Raw genomic sequence first — 27686 nt, 5'->3', positions numbered from 1 at the left:
AGCCCCGAGTGACTATTTTCTGTTCCCTAATCTCAAAAAATGGCTTGGCGGTAAGAGATTTGCGGACAATGAAGAAGTAATCGAAGCTGTAAATGGTTATTTTGAGGAGCTTGACGAATCAGTCTATAGAGATGGCATTAATAGACTGGATGTCCCCACGTCCTGCTCTTGCAGTTTTAATGGCGATTATGTTGAGAAATAAAAAAAAAAAATTTTTAAAAACCTTGTTTTTCTTGGTCAGGCCGGAAACTTATCAATCCACCCTCGTAAATTACCAAAACCTGATCACCGAGTGAATCCAATATTTAATATTTTAGTGCATTTTTAGTCAGTTAATAAAATGTGAAAACTAAACCGTATTTTATGAGAAAATGACTGATGATAGGTAGTAAATTATCTATTTTAAAATTGTGTCGTTAATATTGACATGTTATGATTACGATAAGGTTAGAAACAAATAAAAATTGAAATAAAAAATATCTACCTTACGTACCGAAACCGTGGTAACTGTACAGGAGTTCGCTCGTGGCCGGAACATCACCAGGCTCCATTTCCGTTTTATTTGAGCCATAACCTGCAAATGTAAACAGATGATCTCGTCTTACGATTACTGTAATAGGTATTTCTATTTTTTAGAAGTTATTATTTGGAGACAACGAAAATTTTACCTCGTCTAATTCTACACAATTATTTGAGAGAGTTTCGAGAATTTGCCGAAACTCCAACCTGAGTTTATTTACATTTACTTTCTCCTCGTTATCATTGTTACGTTCAGAGGAAACTTTTAATTGCCAAGTACCTACCTAATTAAAAATTCATGACAAATACGAAGCTGTTGTTCTAATTAATTAAATGAAACATGTATAACGCGAATCATTCAAATTCCTTTCTCATGGAGTGAAACCTTAGTAAAATAAAATTCAAATGTTGTGAAGCATCCTTCCCTGATTAATTATTTAATTTAATTTAATATTAATTAAAGTGTTTTAATTAAATATGACAACAAGATATTTTGAAATTTCTTATTAGGATAATCTAACCTAACCTAACCATGGTTACAGTTGTCAGTACAACGTTTTGATAGTATTAGCAGCGTTAGGTAAATATTTTCCTTTCCTAGAATGAAGTTAAATTAACAACGATATGAGTAGTAATGAGAGTCGATATGGGGGTATCGTTTATTTGTATCAGTATAAAAATCAACACCAACGTTTAGCCTCCCCTTGTGAAACTTTCCCAAGACTAAAATGTTTCAAATATAATTTAACACTTACTAGGTTTTTTAGTTTGTATCAACTAGATCGGTACAGCGTATGTATAAAATAAAGGTAGAACGTGAAATTATAATCATACGGATGTAAATAAAATGGATGTTAAAAACACAAATAATGTAAGAAAAAGTGACAAAACAAAAACTTTTTTGTAGCTTTGTAAGAGTTTGGCGTTGGTTTTATATAGGTGTAAATAAACATTATCTCCCTTACGGGCTCTGGAATTTTGTTTACTTGTTTCGTATTTGAAATAGCTGGTTTGCCCTTCGGCAGTTGTAATGAAATTAAAGGCACGTAGCAAATTTGAACAAAATTCACACTTTGATATAGTGGGGGTTGATTTATTGGAATTTAGATATGTGACCCTTGTCAACGTGAAATTTTCGAGAAATGGAAAAGATTTGACTACGTTTTTCCTAAATCGAATCCAATAAGACCGTATTGCTTTTATGTTTATAACAAGAATTTCCTCTTAATCGTTTCTTCACACCTCTTAAATATATTCTACTTCATAATAATTCCAGTAGATAAATATACTGTCTAGTGTAGTGGAACATCAATAATAATATAATTATAAATTTTCGTCAAATTAAGAAACACTGACAACATCTAACAAAAGAAATTCATCTGACACCGTTGATGTTTGCTGGTAAACGTCATTGCAATAATTCAATTTATTTTTCTATTGCAAATTCCGAGTGTAACAGAAATGAGTGCCTAGCATTGAATGATGTAAACTAGATGCAATAAAACAATCGTACGGTAAGTTCAGGTGGTTAAGGGCCAAAAAGATTTTCGAGAAAATCACAATAACTTACAATCCGAAGCCGGCCCTGTGCGTGAATTGGCGGCATAGGTATGTACCGACTAGCGTAATGCGATAAAAATTCTGCTGCTACCTGGATGGAGAATTGCAATTTTGGCAAAACTTATCAAAAAAGCGATTTGCAGTGAGCAACTTAAAATAATTCAATTCTATACGGGCGCGTCCCTCTTGACCAAATCGAACCGTTCTCTCCGTCAAATGTCACTAACGGTATAAACTTAATAACGAAGTTTCACAACTTGGTTATTACATTCAGGAAGGATGTGGAAACTTGACCAAAAATTGTCGTACAAATTCATCCTTATTAGTTGATCATGATTATAAATAGAAAACGGGCATCAATCGCATATAATATCTTTATCAGGGACGTACTAAGCTGTTATTTGCTATTTGTGGAAATTAATGTGAAAACGCTTATGCGGAAAATTTCACGTGTGCGAATTGTAACAAATCTCGCGAGAACGCGTTTCATTCGTTTTCATGTACAGGGCCGCATTCGTTATTACATAGAGCAGCATGTGACCCTTGTTAATCGTGGTTATCGACCTAGTGCGCTTCCAGATTGTAGGTAATCCAATAAATGTTAGGGAAGGGTAAATAAAAATTGTTGTTTAATTAAGAAAAAAAAAACACAATTTAAAATAAAATTTCGATTTCTTTGTATATGTAATGTGGTAGTAATATGATAGAAGAAAAGTCAATTTGAAATTACTTTTTAGTGTTGATGGCAACAATCAAGGTAATTCATTAATATTGTTCATTTAATCTGTGAGTTTGCTACTATTCGTGATTGAACAAAACTCTTGGCAAGTACTGTATGAAAAAGTATGTTTAATGAACAAGAGTCGAGAGTATAATGAGCTTTTTTCTCCCTACCTTCGATTTTGCCATTGCGCATCCAAAACATTGGAAGGGGCACTTCGCTAGAGAAAGTAAATGAAGTATAATAACGACTGTGACGAACATATAGACGGACGAAAGAGCCATGGATAAGTGATACTTTTGTAATGCATGATGACAAGAAGTACTTTTTTTAAAAACAGTTATAATTACCTTTTCCACTACCTATTTTTATTTTTATATAAAACGGAATCTATAAAAAGAATAATTTTGATACCACTAGGGCCATTTTTAAAAGTGCCTATCATCTAAAAGGAACATATTTTTCGGGTCCTTTGGGACTTTCGTATATTCACAAAGACCTTTTCGAAATGTAGTAGGGTTTGTAATGTGACATCGTCCCTTGATACATTCCGTAATAATCACAATAAGGAAATCCAAGGTGATCGTTAATGTTATCGTGCGTGAAAAACATGTCACCAAGAAATAACACGAAATATCAAGAACGCGATATTCACCTTAAATGAGAAATGCTGAGCAGGCAGAAACAGAATTGATATGAAAAAGCGTTGATCTTATTTTTAGTTCAAAATACTCTTACGGTTCTCTTAAAGAAAAAAAGAAACGGTTGTACGATTACAATAAGAATAAAGATATTTGATATTAAATTGTAGAATTAAAACACAATTCGATTTACATTTGCTTGGAGGAAAACGAATTGAGCATGATAGCAATTTTGAAGCTAATCATTGTGCTATTGATTTTTGTCTAACTTATTCAAAGGAGATGTTATATCTTCAGTGTTATTACATTCAGAGTTTTTAATAATGAAGTCTTTTCGGTCTTAATGCTCATTGGAATTTTCTAAATTGTAACAACTACAGTAGCATAAGAAGAACTTCCGCTATAGAGACTCGTGTCATGACAGTAAATTCATGGTTTACTGACTCCTTGTCTTTCATTCGTGCGTCCATGCCGTTTTGTACTCAAACGCTCCATATCTATTTAATTTTATAGTCATGCTGGAATAAAAAAGGTGGGGTTAAAAGAGGTAGTAGTATATTAAAATCTAGTGATATTTGCTACTTGGTTTTTGATGGATTACTTATCAAAAACTTGAACTATTATCCTTCATAATTACTTAAAATGTTCATAACTATCGTGGAACTATAGTTTAAAAATGGGTTTTCAATTTTTGCTAAACTTAATGTGGTATTATTGAAAGTTGTTTTTTTATTTTTTTGCGTTTTCATTTTAAATCCAATACATATTCGAATCTCATCACAAAAGAAGAACATCAGAGGTATAAGGAATACATAGTAAGTTTGTGAAAACACCACTTAACATTTGACCTAATCCGTTAGTAAAAGTGACGAAATAGTCTGTGTTTCGTTTTATAATCGCACATATAAGAGCTGCATAATACATGCATGACAGCAATTCCGACGTACAGATGTAGATACCTATCGTCGCTTTTACGCTTTATTCTCCCTTTTGTGTCGTCTGTTTGAGGTTTGACAAGTATCTGGGGGAAGCAGTCTTATTCACACCGAAATTTCTTTGACAACCTGGGAGTATCTTAGTTTTCAAAGATAGTTCAAATTCCGACAGCGCAATTCTTAAACGAACTGTAAAGTGTTGAGTAGACAAGTTGTGAATAAGTAAACATTTAACTTTGTAAGGTAAAGATAGGGATCGAAATTATATCGAGAAACGAAATTGGTAAAAATGTGATTTTTGCTGATCGTAGCTTAGAAGTATCGGCAATCAAAAGTGGAACAAATGTAATTAATTCTTTCCAAAACAAAACGCAAAAATGAATTGGAACATTAAGCTTGCATTACTTAATAGACAATTATAAAACACATAAATAGGATTAATGTTACGACTTACCTGAAAGACCAATGAAAACAGACAAAAAAAATTGAACAAAATAGTAAAATGTAATTACGGGGTGTTGACCAGAAAAATGTGCCATCGTACTTGGGTGGGTACCTGAAATTGACAATTACATCAAAGCTTTATCTTACCGTCTTTCGCCGTAAGTCCTGTATCTACTTACGTATCCGTGGCGTTTGGTTTTTGATTTGAATTGTTTTTATAAAATTTTATGTCTGATTAGTACTCCGAAAAATTAAGGAAGAAGAAACATGAAAAAGAAATAGAATGAGCCATCTCGTACCACTGAGTGATATACACAAACATGAAGGTAAAGACCTTACCGATTATTCGCGTGATGCTGTTAGTGCATTCCAGTCTCTATGTGACCACCATGTCCGCATATTCTGCATGTGAATACATTGATTTTTCCTTAATATTTTCACACAATTTATTTTTGTATTTTGTGGTATTAGCAGTGAATTTTGCCGGTCAAGCGCTAACGAGTGCAGATTATTACTAATAATTACGTGAAATTGACCTCTCTACGTGTCAGCTGTGGCGAAGGTCACGAATAGGTATGTGTGTTTCACCAGTTGACGCTTGCGATAACGTAAGGCGATAAGATAACGCGGCTACAAAACTACTGTTTTCAATCAAAGAACGGCTCGTTAAAGGGAGGTTCTTTATGTGCATACTTTTTACATCCCCTACGTTGTGGTACTATCACTCTACACTGCCTCCAGATGTTACCTTTCAAGTATTCGGGAATACTGATCAGACATAGTGTATTTATATTTCTCTACTGTATTTTTATAGATATTGACTTGTAATACAACAGAGTATCATATTAAACAGTTACCTATTATTTTTTTAAAATCAGAGAAACGATTATGGTAAAATTACTTGTTTTTGGCGAAAAGTTAAGAATGAAATAAGACAAATTGAGTAAATTTTAGATACAACATAGAATTTTACAAAAACTGTCCTCAGCTTTGTTTGTGAATCCAAAAAGGTGATCTTTTTCAACGTATTTTTTCTTCTTAAACAATAAGGGCTGCTACCATTTCTCGTATCTGTTGAGATCAATTTCACTTTATATACTCTTATCCTCCAGTGAGGTCCAACTCGTTTTTGATATGTTTTCGGTTTTTGTTATCAAACTTTTCTATCTTGTGTAAAGGCGAGAAGACAGAATATATATATATGTGTATGAAATTGATCTTTAGATTGTTGAAAACATTGAACAGACGGGAACAATATCAAGTCTTTTTGCCATTTCCCAAAGGGCGTTAAGAAGCACTGCTGTTGAAAATCTGATTTTCCACGATAACTTCTAATCCCGCGTTACTGTCAAACTTCACGTTTACCTTTACGTTATTTTGTCGAAGCATTTTTCTCGTAAGTAAATTCTCCAATCATTAAAAAAAGAATTTTCAAAGCGAAAAATAATTATTTTTATTTCCTTTTTTGTATGGACTGACGAAGGAAAATTAAAGTAGTAGGTATTAAAAAAAGACTCAGACAACTTTTTCGGTAGACGTGGGGCTCTAATTGGAGGGTAAAATAACTCTTCGAAAATAAGGAATAAACAATGAATGTATTTTTATTTTTGAGTAGTTATAAAAGCAAATGACCGCAAAGGTCAAGGTCAGAGCCAGAGGGAAGGTAACCAACTAATTTCCCCTTAACGTATTACATATGTCTAAAACATTTTCCAAAATAGTGAGATTCAATTTCAACTCACCCCGTGTAAGGCAAATATTAAAAAAAACTTTTTAGTTTGTTTTATAACAATTTATTTACACTTTTAAAATAAATATACAAAAATATATGCATATTTTATTAATAAATGGATAAGTATTTTCAGTGCCAATACGAATACGAGATACTTTAGTAACACAATTTTATTTCTTTTTCGTTGATAGCGTGTAAAAGAAGAAAATGATAATAAATAGAGTACATTTCCAGTACATATTGAAAACGTTTATGTAACCGAAATTTAAAACAATCTGTACATTATCGTAATAACCATTGAATGTGACTATTTCATTTCATTTCAAGGTAATAACATCTGTCCATGAACTTTTCCGAATTTATGTAGGTAATTCATATATTCTTTTACAAAATTTCTTTAGTTTTCGTTAAATATAATACGAAATATAAATAACTCTTAAATTCTGGCGAATATTAAACTTTAGGTTCAGTAATAACAAATAGACAGATGATACTAGATTGATACAAGTGGTTTAAAGACAGGAATTCCATTTTCCAGTTTTTCACTGCATATTTTTGTTAAATACATTTACCGCGTAAATAATTCGTGAAAACACACATACATGCATACGAACATCCACATAAAAATGTCATTTTTAAGTCTTAATATATTACATTTGGTACATTTTGCTGTTGAATTATTATGGCAAGCGAAGCTGTTCGATAATTATTTTTATTTATCATTTGCTTTACAGAATAAGCTTTTGCTATTAGCAAATTGTACGAGAAAGTTGAAGATATAGACAATAATACGAAATATTCTGTAAAATTTGAAACATATTATTTGCATTATAAACTGGAACATATATTAGGCGTAGGATAGTAACTTTATTATTGTTTATCGTATTTTAGTTTCAAACGTTGTGTATTGGTGTCATTTCTCTATTATTTTCGGAGGTGTAACAGTCTTTTTTCGTGACTGACCAATTAGAAAATTTTCTTTTCTTTCCTAGTCATACTTTATCTTCATCGGGATGTGGCAAACCTGGCGATCGAATAAACTAAAAAATAAAATAAAAATCGGGATAACTTGCTACCATGGATAATTGAGTAGCAAAGCAATAAGTAAAAATAATAAAACATAAACTAAATAAACTCTGCTCGTGAAGTCACGGCAACCAGTGTCCAACCAGTCTTAGGACTGATGACCTTACGCTGATGATGTACCTTAAAACGGTAGGAGTTGTTTAAATAAATATTAAAGGTGAAAATTCGTTAAAAAGTCGGGTTTTTGAGATGCAGTGGATTTCATTTATTACTACCCTGGCTTTGGCGACAATTTTGCTATAACGACGTTAAATCTAAGTCCCTTGAATGTAAAGCATACTTTGGTACAAAATTCATGTGGTTATGGCGACTTCGGATGTATCGCCGAGTTCGGATGTATCGACTGTTTTTAAAGGATCATTTGTAACAAATCCTTAGTAATCTCATGCAGATATTGCGACCGGAGTCGTCCGCCAAAGACACAAAGAACTTTCTTATCATTTATTTACATCCACACAGATGGTCAGAAAGTGCGGTGACCTTTTACCGTTTGTTTATAGATGTTATAGGTTAAAATGGTTCAGTTACAAACTGATATTCCGAGTAGAACTTGTATTTAGCAACCTTTTGAATAAGTATGACTCCTAGATGCACATTTACGGTTAGAAAAATAGTTTCAAAATTAAAAAATGGAGAAAACTATACATACGTGTCTGTACCTCTTTGCCTGTAACCACTCCCGGATATAACGCTGAAATTACAGTGGTCCCTTAGTTGTCGTTATACCCGAAATCTACAGTAGATTGAATTCTCTTTTGTTATATCAAAATTTTTATGTTATTTCAAAATGAAATTTACTAATCACAGGTAGATAACATTACCAAATGGCGTAAAAATGTATCTTCTGATGTAGTACAAAAAATCGGGTTGACAAATTGAAATGTCGAAGTAGGAGGTTGCACATAAAAACTTTTTATTTAACTTGTGATGGCATTTCGTAACCAACGCTCTTTGTTATATTTACGATTATTATATGCAGTTCGCTACCGGTATATCTGTTCTTTTTTGTTTTTGTTTTCGGAAGAATGACCGCTTTCGGACAGTAGATTCAGCCTTCTTTGTTGCATGGTGTATGCACAGAATGTGCGATCTAATAATGCATAATGGCATTAACATGCGCCTGCCCGTGTTTTCTATGTATCATTTTTCATATTTATGCCATACAATTCTGTTGTCGCGAATTTTTTAATATATATGCATTTTCAGGATCGGACTGTCTAGTGTTGACCTCGGTAGTTGTAAAATGAATGTGGAAACCCACCAACCCAAAAATATTAAACTTAAGCCTCTTGAACCTTGTTAATAACCCCCACATTAAAAGCCGCATAATTCCATAACCCATGTCTGTTAAACCCCATAACCCTCGTATTAACATAAACTAAGCGCGTTAACTCCCATGACCCTATAATTCTTCATCATCATAAGATGAAAGAAAATTAAAAGATTAACAGACCAAATTATAATTCTAGCAATTTTGAAAATTCCTGAGAGACCGATATCATCGCTGGCTTTCTGATAATTATGAGTAAAATATCTTTTAACAGCAAATTGCTTCAAGAAAATTTTGACTGAAAGTAGATTATCAACCCTAGTGTTTATAATTCTTAAGAATGAAGCTTGAGTACATGGTAAAGTGAACAGGTTCATTTCTTTTTTTTTTTTTTATTTTTTGCTTTGGTATTTAATTTTATTCGAACTGTGTGGTCCCTATTTGGCCCTAGCAGCGATCAACACCTGACCACATAGGCCAGTCCGACCCTGCAGCTCAATATTTTTACAGAACCTTTATGAACAGTAAATTGCAGGAAACACAAATAAACAATTAAAGGACTCCGAAACCACATCAGTTGCATACCACTTAATAAGTCTAAATTCATATAAAACTGTTACTTGGCAATATTTATAGCTGTATTGTATTACCGACTGAGAATGACGTTTATGTAATAAGCTTGAAATCTACTTGAGAAATATGAGTACTAGATTTTAGTGTTTTGCATCCTACCACTAAAGTGACGAGGTACAATCATATCTTCCCTCATCAAGCGTTTGCATCTGTAACAATTCTATTTCAGTAATGATTCATTCACGCTGAAATATGCTTCTTGTTCGTCATAATGCACTGTTTTAATTTTAAACGTTGCACGACTCTTGTATGCAAAGTACCTGTATAATGAAAATTGAAGCTGGAAAAGTCATTTTCGTTAATTTAAATCAATCCGCTGACTTTAAATTTAATGTTAGTTATAAATAATCTTTGATTACTCGATAAAAAAAGGTGTTCTTTAGAGTTACAAATCTGTTGGTGTAATTGAGAAAATCTGGTGGCTTTTCTGAACCGTTCATTTTTTTTAGTAGAAAAGTCGAAGGAATAAGAAGATTACGCATTTAATATTATTCTATTGAAATCGTTCAGTTACCAAGGAGACAGAATATAATAACGAACCTGAAGTGAAGCGGTAATGGCTAAAAGGATTTCGTATGCGTGTTCCCACGGGTGTTTTTCCTCCGGTCTAAAAGGCGTTAGGAGAAAGTTGAGACCCAGCAACGGGACAAGTAACAACGTGGCCCTGAAAAGAAAAAGAACATTTTTTAAATAATGACGTTCATGCCAAAGAGAAAAAAGTTTACAAAGCATGTTTTTCTCGTTATCTGACTTCATTTTAAATATCTTGTTTCCGAAACGGATATCCAAGTTTGTTTCTGAAAAACTAGAGCCAGCGAAATGAATAAACTTTTTCGCCTCTTTAAAAACTTATAGTGTGTATACCTACAGGGTGGTTCAAGTCACCCCTTTCTTTATTTAATTTCTCGCTAACCATGCGATATATAAAACAAATAATATNTTCGAGAAATGGAAAAGATTTGACTACGTTTTTCCTAAATCGAATCCAATAAGACCGTATTGCTTTTATGTTTATAACAAGAATTTCCTCTTAATCGTTTCTTCACACCTCTTAAATATATTCTACTTCATAATAATTCCAGTAGATAAATATACTGTCTAGTGTAGTGGAACATCAATAATAATATAATTATAAATTTTCGTCAAATTAAGAAACACTGACAACATCTAACAAAAGAAATTCATCTGACACCGTTGATGTTTGCTGGTAAACGTCATTGCAATAATTCAATTTATTTTTCTATTGCAAATTCCGAGTGTAACAGAAATGAGTGCCTAGCATTGAATGATGTAAACTAGATGCAATAAAACAATCGTACGGTAAGTTCAGGTGGTTAAGGGCCAAAAAGATTTTCGAGAAAATCACAATAACTTACAATCCGAAGCCGGCCCTGTGCGTGAATTGGCGGCATAGGTATGTACCGACTAGCGTAATGCGATAAAAATTCTGCTGCTACCTGGATGGAGAATTGCAATTTTGGCAAAACTTATCAAAAAAGCGATTTGCAGTGAGCAACTTAAAATAATTCAATTCTATACGGGCGCGTCCCTCTTGACCAAATCGAACCGTTCTCTCCGTCAAATGTCACTAACGGTATAAACTTAATAACGAAGTTTCACAACTTGGTTATTACATTCAGGAAGGATGTGGAAACTTGACCAAAAATTGTCGTACAAATTCATCCTTATTAGTTGATCATGATTATAAATAGAAAACGGGCATCAATCGCATATAATATCTTTATCAGGGACGTACTAAGCTGTTATTTGCTATTTGTGGAAATTAATGTGAAAACGCTTATGCGGAAAATTTCACGTGTGCGAATTGTAACAAATCTCGCGAGAACGCGTTTCATTCGTTTTCATGTACAGGGCCGCATTCGTTATTACATAGAGCAGCATGTGACCCTTGTTAATCGTGGTTATCGACCTAGTGCGCTTCCAGATTGTAGGTAATCCAATAAATGTTAGGGAAGGGTAAATAAAAATTGTTGTTTAATTAAGAAAAAAAAAACACAATTTAAAATAAAATTTCGATTTCTTTGTATATGTAATGTGGTAGTAATATGATAGAAGAAAAGTCAATTTGAAATTACTTTTTAGTGTTGATGGCAACAATCAAGGTAATTCATTAATATTGTTCATTTAATCTGTGAGTTTGTATTGCCTTTTGCGTACCTACATTAAACACACGATTTTCTTGTTCCAATACAATTTTCAAACTTCTACCTATTGGAGAAGAGCAGCAAAAAACAATTAATTTTTCATTACGGTTCGTTATATGACGACATATCGACTTTAATCTTCGGCAATCCCTTATGGGACGACCCTTCCTAAATACTGGAATGCTACATTAACTTAATAATATTAATTCTGCCAACCCTACGATAGAAGGGTGAAAATGAGAAAAATGACAAACGACAAAATTATTTTATCTCCTTAATATCTAAATACGGATCGTCATGCAATACGGTTATGCTACGAGAAAGGACAAATGAAATTTAGTTCAATAACCCTACATCAACTTTATCTGAAGTGAGATTTTGTAGAATTGCTGTCCTTTTAGGATTTAATTAATCCTTTGTTATACATTCGATATTATTATATTTAATAATTTATGTAATCGTAAAACTTTATAATATTTTTAAACTTACCTCCCCATTGCAAAAGCAGAATAAAATGGCGACGCAAAATCCCTAGAAACAAAAAGAAAACATTAGTCATAATGTATTTCGTTTATTTTCAACTATACTTATAACTAAAATCGTTAGATAGATACCATCTGATAATATAATCTATATACACTAAAACTCACTTATAACGTATATGCTTTGAGTTAAATCAATGATTACAAATTAGCGCGTGGACAGCTTTTTCGAATATTTCGAAGATCGAAAACCTTTAGCTCTAGTATTGATTGCCGTGAAAAATTGACAGCACTTTTTCAAAGTAAACAGACGTTTATTAGATTTATGTCATAGGCATAAAGTTCCGCAAACTCTGACGGCACTTTAATGAAATACTTAGTTTCTATTTGTTTGAGAATCTTCCTCTAAACTAAAAACAATGGTACCTATTTTACTTACGATTAAAATTAATTTATTGTAGAATATCCACTGATGCTCTAATTTATCTCATTCTGTTTTAAGTGATTGCATCACAGTTTTTTTGAGTTTTTGGAATAATCAGAAATGCAGAAAAGGGTAAATGTGTCCAAAAAGATAGATACGAACTATATTAAACCGCAAGCCCATTGTAAATTTTGAAGGGGTCAAGTGACCCGCATAAAATGTAATCAGAATGATGATACTGTATGAAACAATAACATATGCCGTCAGTTTTGGGCGGTACCAGTAAAAGCATACGCTAACAGAAATTTTCATCTGAACATGCGCTTTTCCGGTAAACTATTCTTGTACGGTATTCTTCACAGTGATAGGTGATAAAAAGATAATCACCTAGAACCTACTCCATGCAAAAATAAGGGACAAGAAAAATTTTTGATTTTCCGAAAATTTTCCACGAAACATTAGGAAATTTAATACTGTACGGCGTTTGAACATTTCAATTTCTATCCTTGCATACAAATTCATATTTAAGTAATGCCGTATAAATTTGTTGGTACAGAAGAGAAAAATTAAGACTTAAAACAAAAATAAATTAAAATTAAATTTCGTACAAAGGAAATTGGTTCCAGATGATTGGAAATGTATCAGCCTTAACAACTTTTCTTTATTTTCTTCTTAAAAAAGGTGGGATTTAGTTTAGGAATTATACGTCGTTTGCACTGTTCAGTCTGATCTGTTATTTAGTAATGTCGTACATATTTGCTAATTACAAGGATTAGAAACCTCGGGCACAATCTCCTACCCTACGCCAGCATGATGCAAGGTTATTCAAATATTAAGGCAGACGTATAGCTCGGCGGTTCTCACCCTTGTATTTGTACGATGTAACTTACGAATGGATCTATGTAAGCATAGAAACCGAATAGTACAAATCCCCTAATTTTTTGGAGAAAATTTTCGGAAAATGCAAAATTCTCCTGGTTTCTTGCCCTATTATTTTCGTCGGGTAGTGGGTTCTAGGTGATTATTTTTTTATGACTTATCATAGTAAGGAAAGCCGTACAAGAACATTCTGTTGGAAAAGCCAATTTTCAGAGGAAAATTTCAATTTGCCCGTGTATTTTGAACTGTTTTTCCTTCTCCATAAGTATATATTTATTGCAATATAATAATAATTCTGTAGTTCCTGTGTTTTTTGATTTGATTCACGTAGTTAGCAGCTTTTGGACCCGTGCGATAAAACTTTTGACCTTAGCTTTTTTTGTACATATCCTTCCTAATAATTAGTTTGTATGCGCGTTTTAGTACTAATTTAGAATACCGTAAAAATGAAGTTGAATATACCTTACCCACTGTACATAAACCAATAAAATTATGCAAATAAATAGACGAACTCGTGTATCTAATTTAAGAAAGTCTGTAGACGAAGCATTTACTTTAATGGTAGATAATGTTACACTACTTATTGTGTTTTTTTAATGTTACTTTTCTTTTTTGCTCTGAATGACTCATATGCATATACCTTACACCTGCTTACATTAATTTAGTGCCTGAGAAAAATTATCTCAAAAGTGAAAACGTGACGAAAGCATAGTACCTACTAATCTATTTAATGTTTACCGGGAAAATCAATATTTACCGAAGGAAATAGAAATATAAAGATGTAAAATGTGCTGTAAAGTTTCGTGCTGTAAAGGCACCTGTACTAAATCAACAGGTTTATTTTGAATCGACGTTTCGTTATCGGCCACTCGGATATTTTCAAGAATTTTCCTATGTATGTAGATTATGTAATGCAGTTCAAATCAGTTAATTTGAAATATATAATCTACTAGTGACCCTCCCCAGCTTCGCACGGGTGCAATGCTGATACTAAATATATTTTTGTTTTGTTTAGATTATTATCGAAAAGGGGAAATCTTCAAAAGATACCCCCTGAACATACTAAATATACTACAGAATGTCTTTATATACAACATTCACAGTTTTTTTGTCATTAGACAATACAAACCGGCCTCCCGGCCGGTACCGCCGCAACCGCTATGTCCCTGCATTTTAAATCTGTAATATCTTCGAAAATATTCATTTAAACTACATGCTGTAAAGGGCCATATTGATCTATATTAAATGCACAATGTATTTAAGGTACTTAATTGGATAAGAATTAATGCTGTATTGCTTACAATCGCTTCGTAAACAAGTCATTATTTCTCATAAAAAGTAAAGGATAAAAATGGTTATTGTGGGTTATCCCTAAGAGATAGACATATACCATCGCGGACTTTTTTGTAGACCCTTTTAAGATGTACAGCATTGTAGTACATTATTTTGATCTCGTAGGGTTCAGCCAGCGTTTGTAATGTAAGCGCAAAAAATGTGTTTATTTACGACATCACATTAAAAACCTCTACAATTATCAGTGTTTCCTTACTACATTATGCATGTATTATACATATAAACCTTCCTCTTGAATGACTCTATCTTTAAAAAAAAACCGCATCAAAATCAGTCGCGTAGTTTTACAGATTTAAGTATACATAGGGACAGACAGCGGGAAAGCGACTTTGTTTTATACTATGTAGTGATTTACGTAGGGACAAACCTATAATATAATCTTGAATTCCGCTATGGAAAACATTGGAAAAAATTTTTAACTTCTCTATATATACGCACGAATCATATACTATTGGTTTTATACCCTAACTTGATTAAATAACTGATGAGAGTGCGTTTATTTTATTGGATGATTTAAAAGAGTGCGAAGTTTTATCCGGATAATTTGTGAATTGCTTTCAGTCAATATTGTTATTCAAACTAGTTCAATTGGCCTTGTTGATGCAATTATGAAAACAGAGCCGTCAGCGCATTATTACTTAGTCTTGCACGAGAGCAGAAATATAAAATGAACGCGAGCAATGAAATTTTTATTCGAGTTGAATTGTAAATGTTTGTAGAGCATACACGGAACATTGCCAGGCAGAAAAGAAACACGAATACCCCATTTGCGAGGCAAACCAGACGACTAGCGTATTATTCAAAGAACTCTTGTATTTCTCCATAGTTTATTTCCAAAGCTTTTCTGTTTAGAGAAAACTCGGCTGGTTTTACAAGGTCATAGCCGTATGTATGTTGTTCTGCAGAGAAAATAATTTTTACTGGCTTACTTAAAGGTGAAAATCATAACGATATAAATATCAACATTGTCGGATTTTATCAACCTCACGACTTGAAATGTCAACATTAATTCAATTTTGAAAGGAAATTGCAATAGAAGAATGGTATATGAAGTGATACAATAAGGTTTTAAATTTTCGCAATATGTACCTTAAATTCGAAAAAGGTTGTTAAACGTGTATGTTTGGAGCACGGCGTTGTACGGGTGCGAAACATGGACAATGGGAACGGCGGAAAAGAAAAGGTAAGAAGCGTTCGAAATGTGGTGTTATAGGCGGATGATGAGGATGTCGTGGATAGAAAAGGTTAGAAATGAAGAGGTATTGGAAAGAATAGGAGAACAGAGGACTCTATGGAAGTCAATAAAAACTAGGCGAGATAGGTTGGTAGGACACCTTCTCAGGCATGAAGGTCTAGTCAGAGACATATTAGAGGCAGAAACAGGAGTTAGGAGGGGTAGAGGTAGACCTAGATTAGATTACTCTTCGCAAATAGTTAAGGATGTGGGTTGTTCTAGTTTTAGGGAAATGCGAAGTTTAGCTCAGGATAGGAAAGAGTGGAGGTACGTGTCCAACCAGTCTTAGGACTGATGACCTTACGCTGATGATGTACCTTAAAACGGTAGGAGTTGTTTAAATAAATATTAAAGGTGAAAATTCGTTAAAAAGTCGGGTTTTTGAGATGCAGTGGATTTCATTTATTACTACCCTGGCTTTGGCGACAATTTTGCTATAACGACGTTAAATCTAAGTCCCTTGAATGTAAAGCATACTTTGGTACAAAATTCATGTGGTTATGGCGACTTCGGATGTATCGCCGAGTTCGGATGTATCGACTGTTTTTAAAGGATCATTTGTAACAAATCCTTAGTAATCTCATGCAGATATTGCGACCGGAGTCGTCCGCCAAAGACACAAAGAACTTTCTTATCATTTATTTACATCCACACAGATGGTCAGAAAGTGCGGTGACCTTTTACCGTTTGTTTATAGATGTTATAGGTTAAAATGGTTCAGTTACAAACTGATATTCCGAGTAGAACTTGTATTTAGCAACCTTTTGAATAAGTATGACTCCTAGATGCACATTTACGGTTAGAAAAATAGTTTCAAAATTAAAAAATGGAGAAAACTATACATACGTGTCTGTACCTCTTTGCCTGTAACCACTCCCGGATATAACGCTGAAATTACAGTGGTCCCTTAGTTGTCGTTATACCCGAAATCTACAGTAGATTGAATTCTCTTTTGTTATATCAAAATTTTTATGTTATTTCAAAATGAAATTTACTAATCACAGGTAGATAACATTACCAAATGGCGTAAAAATGTATCTTCTGATGTAGTACAAAAAATCGGGTTGACAAATTGAAATGTCGAAGTAGGAGGTTGCACATAAAAACTTTTTATTTAACTTGTGATGGCATTTCGTAACCAACGCTCTTTGTTATATTTACGATTATTATATGCAGTTCGCTACCGGTATATCTGTTCTTTTTTGTTTTTGTTTTCGGAAGAATGACCGCTTTCGGACAGTAGATTCAGCCTTCTTTGTTGCATGGTGTATGCACAGAATGTGCGATCTAATAATGCATAATGGCATTAACATGCGCCTGCCCGTGTTTTCTATGTATCATTTTTCATATTTATGCCATACAATTCTGTTGTCGCGAATTTTTTAATATATATGCATTTTCAGGATCGGACTGTCTAGTGTTGACCTCGGTAGTTGTAAAATGAATGTGGAAACCCACCAACCCAAAAATATTAAACTTAAGCCTCTTGAACCTTGTTAATAACCCCCACATTAAAAGCCGCATAATTCCATAACCCATGTCTGTTAAACCCCATAACCCTCGTATTAACATAAACTAAGCGCGTTAACTCCCATGACCCTATAATTCTTCATCATCATAAGATGAAAGAAAATTAAAAGATTAACAGACCAAATTATAATTCTAGCAATTTTGAAAATTCCTGAGAGACCGATATCATCGCTGGCTTTCTGATAATTATGAGTAAAATATCTTTTAACAGCAAATTGCTTCAAGAAAATTTTGACTGAAAGTAGATTATCAACCCTAGTGTTTATAATTCTTAAGAATGAAGCTTGAGTACATGGTAAAGTGAACAGGTTCATTTCTTTTTTTTTTTTTTATTTTTTGCTTTGGTATTTAATTTTATTCGAACTGTGTGGTCCCTATTTGGCCCTAGCAGCGATCAACACCTGACCACATAGGCCAGTCCGACCCTGCAGCTCAATATTTTTACAGAACCTTTATGAACAGTAAATTGCAGGAAACACAAATAAACAATTAAAGGACTCCGAAACCACATCAGTTGCATACCACTTAATAAGTCTAAATTCATATAAAACTGTTACTTGGCAATATTTATAGCTGTATTGTATTACCGACTGAGAATGACGTTTATGTAATAAGCTTGAAATCTACTTGAGAAATATGAGTACTAGATTTTAGTGTTTTGCATCCTACCACTAAAGTGACGAGGTACAATCATATCTTCCCTCATCAAGCGTTTGCATCTGTAACAATTCTATTTCAGTAATGATTCATTCACGCTGAAATATGCTTCTTGTTCGTCATAATGCACTGTTTTAATTTTAAACGTTGCACGACTCTTGTATGCAAAGTACCTGTATAATGAAAATTGAAGCTGGAAAAGTCATTTTCGTTAATTTAAATCAATCCGCTGACTTTAAATTTAATGTTAGTTATAAATAATCTTTGATTACTCGATAAAAAAAGGTGTTCTTTAGAGTTACAAATCTGTTGGTGTAATTGAGAAAATCTGGTGGCTTTTCTGAACCGTTCATTTTTTTTAGTAGAAAAGTCGAAGGAATAAGAAGATTACGCATTTAATATTATTCTATTGAAATCGTTCAGTTACCAAGGAGACAGAATATAATAACGAACCTGAAGTGAAGCGGTAATGGCTAAAAGGATTTCGTATGCGTGTTCCCACGGGTGTTTTTCCTCCGGTCTAAAAGGCGTTAGGAGAAAGTTGAGACCCAGCAACGGGACAAGTAACAACGTGGCCCTGAAAAGAAAAAGAACATTTTTTAAATAATGACGTTCATGCCAAAGAGAAAAAAGTTTACAAAGCATGTTTTTCTCGTTATCTGACTTCATTTTAAATATCTTGTTTCCGAAACGGATATCCAAGTTTGTTTCTGAAAAACTAGAGCCAGCGAAATGAATAAACTTTTTCGCCTCTTTAAAAACTTATAGTGTGTATACCTACAGGGTGGTTCAAGTCACCCCTTTCTTTATTTAATTTCTCGCTAACCATGCGATATATAAAACAAATAATATACCAAAGTAAAGGTCTCACCATTGTACATCTATTTAAAACGAGTGAGGGACAATCGTTCACAAAAGTCTTTCGTGCGTGACTAAAACAGACATTTCGCGAGTATCGTATAGACATGTGTGATTAAGGTGGTTAAGGGTGAGGTATCCTTATTATAACGAAAATTAGAAACTAGAAATAACAGTACAAATTACATGATTTGTTTAATGTAAGGAAGGTGCGGGTAATAAGGCCTGTCGACTAATAAGGCCTGTGTAAAAAAAAATACAATTTAAAATAATCGTTGTCGCTCAAAATCACACTCGTAGGTAACTAACATTCATAGATGGCGCCTCAAACCTGTCGCGAAGAGTTAGCTTGCTTACCGCCACCGGTGCGCCGTTATTCATTGCGAAGGGTAGTTACGCCAGCTCAAATAACAAATAGTCCGAATCAATCCTATAGTTTTTTTATTATTTTATGCCTGTACGACCTTTGATGATTAAATAATATGTGACGGTCCGAATAATTTCTTTTTAGTTTTTCTTTATACACGTTGTCGGCGGTTATTAAAGCCTACAAAATTCGACCGTAGACCTTATTATACTCCAGTCACCAAAGATCTGTTTGACAAAAACAAGTAAGCGAAAAGAATAAAAAAAGGCCTAACTCCCTCTATGTCCCTAAAGGTAGAAGTTGTATTAAGGAAAATCCGGCGAGTTGGTACTGTCACGGTTGAGAGGAAGACAGGATTTCTGTTTTTTACAGTTTTAGGCCTTAGTATCCTACTTACAATGTTTTTAAAAATGTTTAATTTTATTTTTATTTAGTACCTACAGAAGTTGCCATATGTTTTGTTTATATTTGACAGTAATCCATAATTAGGTTTAATTAACATTAATATTTGTTAATTAGGCTAAATAGTTTTTATTTCATTTCAAACCTCCCTTAGCTAAGCTTCATTACCCGCACCTATCTTAAGGCGCTACCCGTAATAAGGAGAGATTTTGTTGAGGTACGTTTTGTGTATGACAAGTCATAATAAGAAACTAATGTGCAGTCGCTCATTGCGCAGTGGACCTACCGTTTTTTTTTCCTTTATCGGTATTGATGCTTTTTAGACCAATTCGCTTCAATTTAAATTATTGTTCCTTACTTACTTATGTTAAAAGTGAGTTGTTATTTTGCAATTACCAAACAATAAATGAGTGTTTATACCTACATATACTTTTGAAGTATTGAATATTATTAAGGATTAGACACATACCTTTGTTATGTATACCTATACAGTCACGATCCCACAGGGTTGAAAATTGGGTGAAAGTGTATTTATTAATATCATTTGTAATGTAATCCACCGCTTTATAAATTCGGAACTCGTAATGAGATAGCTTCATTTTGAAATTTTGTATTTCATGCACCTTATTTTAAGAAGATTAAGTATCTTAATGTAGTCAGTAACAAAGAACACAAAACCTTAACGTTTAATGTTTTCGTTAATTGAATTCATATTAAAATGAAGNAACCTTATAATAGTAAAACTAATTTTAAAATAAAATTTGTTTATGAAACGAAACGAAGAAAATTTTGTGATATTCGATGGGCTTCAGTTGTTTTTCAAAAATCCAACAATATAATTGAAATCGAGTGAATTTGATATCACTTATCACTACGACCGAATAATTTTTTTTAAGTATGTTTCAAATTCATAGGAGGGATATTAGTGTCGCTATAACCGGAAGGACGTTACAACAGATATCGCTATAAATACAATTGGCTCTACAATGTTCGATTAATGTTCTTCTGAAAGTGTATTTATTAATATCATTTGTAATGTAATCCACCGCTTTATAAATTCGGAACTCGTAATGAGATAGCTTCATTTTGAAATTTTGTATTTCATGCACCTTATTTTAAGAAGATTAAGTATCTTAATGTAGTCAGTAACAAAGAACACAAAACCTTAACGTTTAATGTTTTCGTTAATTGAATTCATATTAAAATGAAGGATGAAGACTGTAGAAAATATTCTAAAATAATATTGTAAAAAGAAAATAATATGAGATGTGTTTTTGTGGTAGAAAATAACGGACTTCTGTGGAATATGTTTTGAAGCCGTAATATTAGTTCCAAGAGAAGTGGTGTCAGTTGAAATCACCTCATTTTGTTACAATCCACGTATTCATCTTGAGTAAAATTCCCTTTCAAAGTTCTGCGGACGATGTATAAGGTTGTCGTTTATCCTGAGGGATTTTCTCTCGATTACTTATGACAAATATATACAGGAAGATTCGGATATCATCAAACAGTTGATTGTTAAATTCATGTCAGTTGAGAGATACTTAAATGATGTATGTATTAATCATCAATCAAAAGGACTTTTATGCTTAATATAACTTCATAGCTTAGGACATATTTGAAAATATAAATGATTAATTTATTTTTTGATTATATTCGCAATCCTTTGTCATACTCTTTCCAAATGTCACAATAAAAGTGAACTGAAGAAATTTTTGAGCAGTAAATGGGAAACGAGGCAAATAAAATTATGGTAATTTTGAGCCAGTCGCGAACAATTAAGCATTTCAGAGCATGAAAGTTGTCTGCAATTTTAATTACTAACTCTTCATCCCATCGAAATGTCAGTTAAGCAGTCGACTTCCGACTGCAAAATATTATGACCAATTAAACTACAAAGTACAGCTAAAAGCGTTAGCAACAGCCAAACGATTAAGCGATACAACCGAAATCGTGAAACAGAACTAATTAATCATACCTGCGACGTATATATTGTGTTCACTTTTGAATTTCTTTAGCTTTCTACTTCGTTGTCCACTATTGAATTGAGCAACTAAGTTTATTATCTATTTGTGGGTTTATTAATAGCCCCATTTCTTTACAACCATTAAGACATCATTATTCTACAATTCTACAATGACGTATTTCATGAATCAACTTTTTAAATCATTATCATCATCATAATAGGGTTATGAGTCCTAATACTGGTTGGATACGCAACTCCACTATTTCCTAGCCTCAGCTTCTTCGCATTTCCCTAAAACTAGCGCATCCCACAACCTTAACTATTTATGAACAATAATTTAATTTAGGGAAAACAACCATGCCCTAATGTAGGGGTAGCCAGCCCAAATGATCTAGGCCGTGGGTCGCACCTTAGAAATAAATCACAACTCCAAGGGTTGCTTGTAAAAATATACATATATGTTTATATTGTAATGTTCGTGGGTTTAACAAATTAAATTTTAAGAAGAAAACTATTTATTTACACTAATTACTATTAAACTTAAAAACACTATTAAATTACTACTAAACTTCGGTAATTATTCTATTTATTTACACTACTGTTACTATTCACTGTTCTATTTGTTTCACTTCTATCACTGTCAATTTATCTCTTGATTCACCTCTGCAACGGTCAATTTATTTCTACTCTTCTTCGGCGATCGTCTCTTCCTTTTTATACTCCCTTGCCTCCTTTCGGGAACGTTCTCCAGCCGTCCAGAGAAGTCTCGTTTTCTTTGAACGGTTTAATTGCTTTCCCGGAAAGCAGGTACGACACACAACGTTTACAGATACGGCGCACATGAAGAAAAGCGCCCGCGGCTAGTCGGCGAATCGATAAGCCGCTCACACACACGTATGCCCGATCGCACACAATCACGCTCGTGGTCGCTACAATATTACATTTAAATTTAGACCAAAACATCCCACATCTTTAACTGTATGTGAACAGCAATCTAACCTAGATCTACTTCCACTCCTCTTTACTCCTGCTTCTGCTTCTAGTATGTCTCTTCATGCCCGAGAAGGTGTCTTACACCAACCTATCTGGCCTATTTATTTTTGACTTCCATAACGTCCTATGTTTCACTGTTATTTAGATACTGAAGGTTTACTACCAAATATTTTGATTTTAATGTATGGATTATAAAACTTCTACTCTTCTGATACTGTTGGTCGCAAAAAAAAATAATTACAAAATGCAATCTGATGCTACTAAGATTTTATTATGCCAGATAATGATTTTAATCACTAAAATTTGACTTGTAGATAATCGAATAATTTCTTGTCATTTCACCTTTTCACTTGTACTTGTGTACACTAAAGTCAGTTTATTTTTAACTCAACTCGGAGTCGGATGCTGGATCCGGTATCCGGCCTTATATCTCATCTGCCTGTCATAGACATCCGTTAGCAGCTTCCTACCGATCCCATTTGGTCAACACTTTTTTGCATTTGCTGCAATTTTTACGTCGTACACATTTTTCGCAGACCGAGTAAAATACTGTTACTCGTTTAATTTTTGCAATTCGTTTTTCAAGAATGTTTTAGCAGTCGAGCGCTCGGAATTTTTATTTCGTTCTCTACCAACGTAAAAATATTTAATTAGGGAATGATCAATTTTTAGTAGTGTTTTACTTTTAGTTGAGGTTATCGAGAGAAATTTAATTGCCTAGACTACTAAATTGAGTCGTTTAAATAGGGTGCAAAACCATGCCTGCCGCGGTAGTTAATTAATGAGAAATCTTATTAGAGTGTAACTGAATTTATGAGGGTATATTAGTCGAGGTCAAATTCACTTGCCATATTGCTTATTTTATCATTAGATCTATCAACGAAAATAGGGTTCTAATAACCCTAGACAAAAATTTTCAGTCTCTCTCCAGTCTCTGAGAGTCTTTCAGCGTCTCTGAGAGCGACTCTCACAGTCTTTCACAGTCTCTCAGTTATTGTCTAGGTGTTTTTATGGATCTCTCACAGTCTTTGTATGAGAGACTCGAACGATAAAATTGTTAATTCAGAGATTCGAGTCTCTCACAGAGAGACTGAATGAATAAAACTGAAAAATTGAGAGACTCGAGTCTCTCGTAGAAAGACTGGGATCTCTGAAATATGTTGAACTCAGAAAATTTTAACCATGTCTATCGAGACACCACTTATTGAGAGATTCGAGTCTCTCGTTCAGAGATTCGAGTCTGTCGTTCAGAGACGCTAAACAGTTTTTTTGACAGTACCTCGACAGTCTCACTCAGCGACACCAGAGAGTCTTGAAGAGAGACGGAGACTCGAGTCTCGTATTCAGAGACTTTGAGAGACTGAACGTTTTATCTCAGGAAAACCTTATAATAGTAAAACTAATTTTAAAATAAAATTTGTTTATGAAACGAAACGAAGAAAATTTTGTGATATTCGATGGGCTTCAGTTGTTTTTCAAAAATCCAACAATATAATTGAAATCGAGTGAATTTGATATCACTTATCACTACGACCGAATAATTTTTTTTAAGTATGTTTCAAATTCATAGGAGGGATATTAGTGTCGCTATAACCGGAAGGACGTTACAACAGATATCGCTATAAATACAATTGGCTCTACAATGTTCGATTAATGTTCTTCTGAATAATTAATTAATTGTAAAATAATTAAATGTTGCAAAAGTTTAAGGACAAAGTTTTGGTAATTAAACAAATTGTTGTTTTAGTGATATTACCTTAGGGCTTGTATTGAAGTCCTCGTCGAGCCAGAATTGTTCCTTTGCAGATGAGGTCCATTTCTAAGTTTTATTAGCAGCACTCGCACTATATTTATAAGGAATATAACGTTGAGGCAGACGGCAGCACACACTGGTACTTGAAGGATTATATTATATTTTCCATCATTCATCCAGCATCTGTAAAAATCATAAAAGATTTTTTTAACATTTATTGTCTTTTACTTATATCGTGGTAATTGACTGAATTATTAAGATTAATATTTATGCGCCGCCACTGCTACAACATGATTTAAAACTGAAAACAGGCGTCTACAGTTCGATAGATTTTACAAATTAAATAACTTGATAACGGATATTTTACTATATAAATTTTTACGATCGGCTTGTAATTAATAGACCTTAATAGATTTATTAATCTAATATCATCTCTAAATATAATAATGAAAAAATAATGAGCAGTTAATGATACAAAAACTCTTTCCAAAACTCTGTAGTTCTACAAGGGTCTTGTAATAATTTCCTATAGTGTAAAATTGACGTAAAGCGTTTTAAACGCTTGGCAAGCCAATTAAGGAGCCGTATTTTAAGCATTTAATTGAAGCTTGGACAAGTTTGCTATCGGTTAAGTACCCTTCAAGGTTTTAGCAAATTTGCGAGAAGGGTAAGAAAAGTATTTAATTAAGAAATTTACGGAAAACGTGTCAGTATTACGTTTAGCCTTCTACTCCAACATTATTAATGAACGCTAGCTGAACCTGCTCATTTATGTTGAATATGACAGCAGCTGAGCAAGCATCATTATTAATATTGATGAAAGAAAATACGATACACGGTACATACCCTAACAGACGCGTGTATAAGGGTGATTCTGAGGGTTATGATCGTCTTTATATCCCATACAAATTGAAAAATTCTATAAGAAAATCTGAAATTGCATTATTTAATGTAATCATACAAAAACCTAGATAAAATAACTACAATTAGACAAATTATACGAAAACCGATTAAGAATTTCAGTTTCTAAACCTGCTGTCTTAACATTGCGTTTTAGAAAATACTACAAATGGCTCAGTAAACGCCATCTGTAGCACGATGCTACATTTTAGGATTACGTATGCTCCAACAACATTCTGATTGATAACTACGTATCTAGTTGAATATGAGCCTGTCTTTTAAAATGTCCATATTTAAGAAAGTTTTTCACCCCTAAATTGACTATAAAAATGTTTTTCAATTTCCATTTTCTATTTAATATAAAATTAGATATATCGCCAGTTCTCGGTATCCAGTACGTATAGGAATGAAGGCAGATGAAATTAGAAATGTTTCCGAAGAAAAGGCATCTTTGTCACAGTCTGGAAAAATATGAGTTGACATTTTAAAAACGCGCCTTGTGGATTAAAAGTAGGGTGGAAACTTTTGACCGATTTTCAGTCTCTCAGCTCCAAATCCGTTTGACGTCTATACGATGAATAATTGTTTTCTATTCGCATACAATCCTTATAGACAGTTACAAAAATATACAATGTTAAATTCATCCTGGGAAAACTCTGGAACCGATAAATTTTCACTTTTAATTTTTTTTAATAAGATTTCATGTACAAAATACGGTTCCGCGTACACAACTATGTTCCATTAATCACATGCTTTACCTACACTAAACACTATTAGATTTTGAATCAGTTTCTATTTTCGGATTTAATTGACCGTGGTCCAAAGTACATGATATTCCACCTGCTACTGCAACAAACATCTTTAATAGTTTTCTTTAGAGTCCTAATGATAGGTTTGGATCCGGTAACCGGCGGATCCAGAACTTTTTTTTTTACTGGATATTGATACCGCGTACCCGACCGTACCGGGTAATTCTACCATAGAAAAGAAAAGGAACCACCAGCAATAATAGTTTAATAAATAGATATAACAAAAATCTACCTATTGAAAATTAGTAATTAAGATTATATTGGAATAGGTCGTTTGTCCCAGAGTATATTATTTATTAATGACTGTACTAAATTATTTGTTATTTCGATATAATTCTTATGTTTAGTTTTTCTTTTTTCCAAACTGTTGCTTGTTGATATATCGGGTTTGATTAACAATAACTTAAGTATAATTTTATCATCTTGCAAGCTTTTAGTGTTTATAATCGTTATAGGCTCATTTCAATGATTACAGCTCAACTCTCTCGTTGAAAATCCGTAAACGAAGAATTAAATTTTGATTGGTTCAGTGTTTAAACGAATTTTTAAACAGGACTTAATGTGGTTTGGGACGTTGCAGTTGTGTAAGTGGTATATAATGAAAAACCCACGCCAGGACGAAGACATAAACCATTAGTCCCGCAGTAGTTTTGTCGAGTATCCAGCACAGCTAAAGTCGGGTTCCCGGTTATCCGGTAGGTCCCCGGCAAAAGCACTGTCCGGTGCATCTCTATTTCATCGTGTCGCAATAAAGCTTGTAATACTCCGACTTTTTTAAGCTTCATGTAAAATTTAACTTGGTTATTGTAATCCAGAATTAAAAAGGTTTTGACTCTGTCATTCCCATTCTCTAATGCATGTAAGCCGGCAGACCATTAGAATTGAAAAGGATTTGACTCTGTCGTTTCCATTCGCTAATGCCTGTAAACGGGCAGTCCCTCCGAACAGCACTGTATTGCAAAGCTGGAGAGTAGAGCGGAGGGCCTTCTTCAGCTTCCTTTTCTCGATGTCCTCCCGAATTTTAAGCAATGGTATAAACCTTTAAACCACGCGTTCGGTCAATCTAAAATACCGACCATAAAAGCCTGCGCTTGCATATTTTGTGACAATTATTGAGATCATTTCATACTCTTATGGTCATTTTAATTTTGAAGTATCTGTATTTTTGAACAGGATACAGTGTCCAACTACCCTTACGCATAATTGTTTCAGCACGTGTCCACAAATTTTTATTTTCATGGAGTATTCGTATTCAATAAAGTAGTGGAACGCGTATACCAGAGCGCATTAATTTTCCCGATGTGTATCGTCGTAAAACAAAATTAGCTTGAAACATTTTAGTCCTGTAATAAGCGGTCCGGAAAGTCGCTAAT

At 33.4% G+C, this 27686-nt stretch overlaps 1 protein-coding gene across 3 annotated transcripts in view; it reads right to left on the bottom strand.

The window, feature by feature from the left end:
• Positions 1–281: 281 nt before the first annotated feature.
• LOC108744348 (calcitonin gene-related peptide type 1 receptor-like) overlaps positions 282–27686 on the bottom strand; it is a 70253-nt gene continuing 42848 nt past the window's right edge. For all 3 annotated transcript variants that reach the window (XM_018480056.1, XM_018480054.1, XM_018480057.1), the window contains 4 exons: positions 24608–24787; positions 18719–18842; positions 12196–12237; positions 282–574 (listed from right to left, as the gene is read on the bottom strand). In XM_018480056.1, coding sequence (XP_018335558.1) covers positions 437–574; positions 12196–12237; positions 18719–18842; positions 24608–24787 — 484 coding nt within the window. In that variant the 3' untranslated portion in view covers positions 282–436. The remainder of the gene's footprint in view (positions 575–12195; positions 12238–18718; positions 18843–24607; positions 24788–27686) is intronic.

The sequence above is a fragment of the Agrilus planipennis genome, unplaced genomic scaffold, assembly GCF_000699045.2.
Source record: "Agrilus planipennis isolate EAB-ADULT unplaced genomic scaffold, Apla_2.0 scaffold17, whole genome shotgun sequence".
NCBI lineage: Eukaryota > Metazoa > Arthropoda > Insecta > Coleoptera > Buprestidae > Agrilus > Agrilus planipennis.
This window is presented reverse-complemented; position numbering and strand designations above follow the sequence as displayed.